A 5916-nucleotide genomic window follows, 5' to 3' on the forward strand; every position below is an offset into this window, starting at 1 on the left:
GAGCTGGCTATGAAAACTTGCAAGCAAACTTTCAGGGGGTTTCACCACTGTTCACTGAGTACAGCAAATGCAAGTAGGTGGTGATACTCAGTCTAACTGGAGTATCTTAGTTTGTGATCCCTCAACACCCCCAAAGTCCAGTGAAGGGGTACTCAGAGACACACTGCCATGTCAGAGACCCTGATAACTGGGCAGACATCAGAGGATCTGTTGGCCGACTTTGAGACTTTGCTGAACTCTGGGAGTCTCAACCTGGGCGAGGACCAGCAGATAGTGATCATCACCACCCCCAGCAATGAGGGACTCCACCCAGCTGCTGCCCCCACCAGCACAGGGGAGATCCTGCTGTTTGCTACCCCACAGGGCCCTGCTGATGTGGGGATCCAGGACAAGAGACGACCGGCTCTGGGAAAACCTCCGGTGAGGAGAGGGGGGTGTTGTGGGAAGAAGGGGGAAAGACAGAGGTGAGAGAAAGTGAAAGGGAAAAAAGGGAAGTAGGTAGCTGAGGAACTGTCTTTTACCATGTTGAAATGTTTACATGAGCGTGCTTGTCCCCGTGTAACAGCTGTATAAGTCCATCCACCTGTTGCTTTAAGACATTTTGTTTTGCTTTTCATTCAGCAGGGGGTTTTCACTTTCTTTTTCTTAAAACATAGGTAGTACATAATTGTAATAACATGGTATAATTATGGTACCTTTTATTGCCTATGTTTCTTTTTATAACCATTTGTATTTAGGTGAAGAGAAAGTTGGATCTTGATAGTGACCATCAGTATGTCAGCACCGCTCGACCATCTATAGGCCAGGCACCACCTTCCACACCTGCACCTCCCAGAGGTACAAACACACTCAGAGTCACGGGTTATTCTGCATATTTTCTTTCACTGTTACCCAGAATTCACAGCCTAAGCAACATGTGAGCTCTCCAGCCATTCAGTCCATATACTTTGACCTTTGTTACTGCTGCCATTGTCTTATAAACAGCTGTCAGCACAAACAACGGCCTGCCAACCTCTCTGTCGTTACCAGGCTGACTAGTGTCAGAAATAATTAAAACCATTCTAAGCTATCTTTTTGTCTGCTCAAATGAGAGAAGATAGTTTTTAAATGCACAAGAAGACAAAAGGCTTTATTATCATGTTGTTTTCTTCCTCCTATTGATCAATCATTGTAGTTCACAAGAACAGTTATGTGTGAGAGTCTTACTATTTGTGGTAAATCTTAGGGCTCCCTAAAACACAGTGTTCATAGATTTTAGGTACCTCAGCTTGTAGTTTTATGAGGAAATGAACTACCCAGTGTGCTTGTATGCAGAATCTTTAAACCCATATATCTTCTCTTTCATCTCAGTTCCTCGGACCACAACGGAAAAGTCACGGTATGACACTTCCTTGAACCTAACCACCAAGCGCTTTCTGAACCTGTTGTCCCAGTCGGCTGATGGTGTGGTGGATCTAAACTGGGCCTCACAGGTCCTGGATGTCCAAAAGAGACGCATTTATGACATAACCAATGTCCTGGAGGGAATCCATCTCATCTCCAAGAAGTCCAAAAACAACATCCAGTGGCTGTGAGTATAACAAAAAAGCCTAAAGTATGTTACCAGTGGCTGGTATGTGTTCTAGGAATCTAGAAACCTCACATTTTCAAATTTTTCTGTGCCCCCTACAGTGGTAATCGAATTGATGCGGAATTGGTTTCTCGCCATAAGGATTTGCAGAAGGAGGTGTGTGACCTCACAGAGGCAGAGGAGCAGCTGGACGAGCTCATTTCCAAATGCACCCTACAGCTCCGACTGCTCACAGAGGATCCACAGAACAAGAAATATCCTTTGGACCATTTTTATGTCCTCAGACCTAAACAGGTAACACCAGTGTTTCCCCTAGGTTTACAGCTTTAGGGGACTGTGGGAGGAAACCAGAGTACAAAGAGTGAACCCACGCAGGCACAGAAAGGCACTGGGTCAACCCGGGCTCAAACCCAGCCATGGTACTATACTTAAGTAACATTTTAAAATGCAGAATTTTTACTTAGAGAATTTTTACACTATGGTATTGCTACTTTTGTTTATGTAAGGGACCTTAGTACTTCTTCCACCGCTGGTATATTTGATGACAATTCCAATGTTTTCCCACATATTTATTTACATAGTATAAGTTAGACAAGCAGTCTCTGGTCCAGTCCGCACATGGTCAGACAAGTCCGGTGCCCTTGACTACATAACATGTTTATAGGCTGTTCTTCCCATTCCCCCTCGAACAAAAATAACTAGTTTAATTTTGCCGGCTGGCATAGACCTCCAAACTTCGTAAAGACACCGTTTCAGTTTTGGACTCAGTAACTGTAAGCATGATACCAGTTGAAGCTGCACTGAATTCCTTAATTGTTGTATTCATCACGCTGGGATATGTGCGTTGCCAAGACTTGAAGAAGTCATTTGATTCCCCAGACCAGCTGGTCATGGTGATCAGAGCTCCACCAGAGACCCAGATGCAAGTTGCAGAACCCAGTGAGGTAAGGGTCTTGAATTTTATTCAGCTTTTTGTAATGTATTTGTCTTGTGGTTGTAGGCTTTTTTTTATTTGACTGCTTCTCTCAGGGTTACCAGGTGTCACTGAAGAGCACCAGGGGACCTATCGACGTCTTCCTTTGTCCAGAAGACAGCTCTGGCATCTGTAGCCCCGTGTCAGGAAGTAGTCCCTCAAAACCCAATACTGACCCTTCCCTGGTCTCGCCTCCCACACAATCCACAGACCAGTCACAATCCAGAACATCCACAACAGCTCTGGAAGTGGGTTTATCATCTCCAGCATCCACATCATCCACAGTGACGGCAGCCTCCCAGCAGGACCCCTCATCACTGGTGTTAGGCGGTGACACAGGTGAGTGTTCATGTTTCTCAGTAAATAAATGTGCATTTATCTGTGTTCAGTGAAAACATTTTAGTACAATGTTAAGTGGTACACTTCCCAACATCCTGCAAGGTACTCCAGCTGGAGAACAGTGGCTGTGGTGAACTTGAATTCATGTCAGTTACATTGGCTTAATAATAGTGTCAGTAGGGGCGTCTTAGCTACTCCTGCAGCATAAGCCACTTCTCTCCCCTCCCCAACACATTTTCTGGACATTTGTAGCTTTGCCAGAGTGCAGCTAAATACACTGAAAACAGCTTCATTCTTTTCAGTCTCCTGCAGTAATGTGGGCCATGCAGCTGACGATATTTTGATGATTTTACCATATTAAAACCAAAAAAGGACATCCCAAAAGCTAAGTAGTTACAGCTCTGTGCACCTTATACTATGGGTGTGATGTTAAAGCATGATTATATTTATTATTAAGGCAAAAGCTGTGTCACAATATCAGTAAATAACAGAACCAGGCCAGTATGTTGGAGTGTGACGATACAGTCCAGCAAAACAAAAGACTCCCTGCTGTGTTTCAACGCAAAGGGCTGCATTGACCGAGGGTGAAGGGTTGTAGGCATGTATGATACAACAATGTTGTGACAAGTCAATGTGAGTGGCTTCATTTATGTTTCCAGCCCTGGGTTGTGTTGTGGTTAGCCATGCTGCTAAAGTAACCTACTCTAGCTTAGCACCAATTCTACCACCAGTGTGTCAGCACTGATAGTTAGAAAACACAGTTTTAACATCCAATACTAATGAAAATGTGTGGCGTGTCATTATGGTGCATTAGCTGAGGCCCAGAATCAGTGAATAGCAGTGAACGCTCATGCTAACAAGGGAAGAGTCTTCTTCCTGTGGGCGTCAACATTCTGATCATCAACACAACGCCTTTGCCAGATGATGTTACCATCTGGTGCGGTGGAGGTTGAACCAGATCAAACTTTTTTTGCTACACAGAGTTGTATCATTTTGCCAGAGGCCCCTGCGATGCTGGTGCCGGCTGTGGTGAACACAATCCCTCATAGAAACGAGTGGAGAGGGCTGGGGTTTTTACACACCTTTGAAATTCAGTTAGAAGCTTGTGCATAGTTCATGCACAGTTATAAGGTCTGAAGAGACTCATGTGAACTCTTACATGAGAGAAGCCAGTCAGCTGTGTTTGTGGCTAAACCTTTTACAGTTTGCATGTTGTTGTCTTTTACTGCATATGATAATTCATACTCAGAAAGTAGAACTGAAGTGACATTCATTACAAGATTATTAGTTAAAACATTTCAAAATGTACCTGCAGCGTTTTGTATTTTAAGACTTTCATTCAAATAAAACACAATTTTTCAAGTCATATATTTCATCACTGAAGATTTCTTAAAAAATGTGTTAAAATATCTTCTTTCATGAACCCAATATCGTGTATTGTCTCGTCTCATGAGCTAAGTGTATTGTCACACCCCTACCATACATATACACGTGCACATTGGATTGGCAGCATTGCCAGTTCAAGTCCGGCTGCTCACATGCATCATAAATCTCTTTCTCTCTGTCCGCCTCTCCATGGCCTACAAATAAAGGCATAAATGTGCCTGGAAAAAAATGTACCTGCAGCGTGGCTAAACCTTTTATACATGACCAATAGTGTGCACACCCCACTGCTGCTGGGTACAGGTGGAGCACAAAACACATCGACTAAAGAAAAAAATGGTGGCTGCCCGGGCACTGAAATTTGCAACTTCTGAAGTTTTTAATTAATGCAGTGTTTTTCTGACGGACCACACATAACATGCAGACTGTGTAGGTCACACTCTAACCTGCCGTGCATGTCACTGTCAGCAGTGATGCACCAACTTGCCAGTTTCCTTTCCGCTGCAAGCCTTCTGACTTCCTGACTTTAGCTCGGTTCTCGGTTGTTTCTCTTCAGGCTGGTGTGTTGGCAGCCACGTTTTGTGCTGAGAGTGATGACCTGTTCACTGTGTATGGACTTGTAATACGCACAGTTGGATGACAGAAATGCTGATGCTAGTTCACTTTGCCATGTAAAACCAAATTATAAAATCTTTTTCAGAGGCATTTTACAGACTTACTAATCAAGTTGGTTATTGTTAGTTAATTAATTTATTGATCACAACCCAATAAGAACAAAATATTGTTCCATCATAGTTGACATTTTTCTTTCTTTGACAGACTCACTCCTGGGAGGAGACCCGTTCTCCACTCTCGGAGACATGCCCGATTTTGACCTGTCACCCCTCTCCTCCTCGGACTTCCTGAATGGAGAGGGCCTCGCTCTTCCATTGGACAGTTTCATCAACCTGTCCCCCCCTCACAGTCACGACTACCACTTTGGGCTGGAGGACCACGAAGGAATCAGTGAACTGTTTGACTGTGATTTTGGTGACCTGTTGCACGTTTTGGGGCACAGTTAGATGAGAGAGAGAAGAGGAGAGGAGAAGCATATGGGCAAATGTAGGACGTTTCCTCTGTGTCCTGTGGTTTGTAAAGAGCATCTGGGAATCGACATTTAATGGACGAATCTTTGAATTACTGCACACAGTTGTGAGGTGTGGGAAAAGGTTTCATGCAGCCCAGAATACAACTAATGAAAAGTCCACAAAATTTTATTTTATTTTATTTTTTCAATCAAAAAGAAGGCGCTCATGATGGCAGCCTTGGTTACTTGTGCTCTCTTGTTTGTTCTGATTCTGAAAATTGTACAGCATATTATTAGAACATGTCTTTGGCCACTTAAAAATTTTAGATAAAGACTTTAGCTTTGCTATAGCTATTTAAATTATTTATGTGAATGTTATTTTGATATTGCGTGAGTTTTTCGTGTTCTTGGTAATGTTTTATCCAAGCAGATTGTTCAGGTGTTTGTGAGCAGAATACGGATGACGAGGTTTTTGTAACTCGGATTCTTATCTGCTACAACAGCTTTAGGCTGAAGCTGCCCGCAGCGCAGCTAGAATTATGGGTAGTGCAGGTTCAGTTTTCCCAAAGCATCTTGGATCTCCAG

At 43.4% G+C, this 5916-nt stretch overlaps 1 protein-coding gene across 1 annotated transcript; it reads left to right on the top strand.

The window, feature by feature from the left end:
* The first annotated feature begins 6 nt into the window (after window positions 1-6).
* e2f1 (E2F transcription factor 1) lies at window positions 7-5910 on the top strand. The gene is made up of 7 exons (XM_020612472.1): window positions 7-420; window positions 738-837; window positions 1351-1570; window positions 1672-1824; window positions 2400-2514; window positions 2600-2882; window positions 5085-5910. Exons 1-7 carry the CDS (start codon window positions 169-171, stop codon window positions 5324-5326), a joined length of 1365 nt encoding a protein of 454 aa, XP_020468128.1. The 5' UTR covers window positions 7-168; the 3' UTR covers window positions 5327-5910.
* Window positions 5911-5916: the final 6 nt, after the last annotated feature.

This window comes from Monopterus albus, unplaced genomic scaffold (assembly GCF_001952655.1).
Source record: "Monopterus albus unplaced genomic scaffold, M_albus_1.0 scaffold126.1, whole genome shotgun sequence".
Lineage (NCBI taxonomy): Eukaryota > Metazoa > Chordata > Actinopteri > Synbranchiformes > Synbranchidae > Monopterus > Monopterus albus.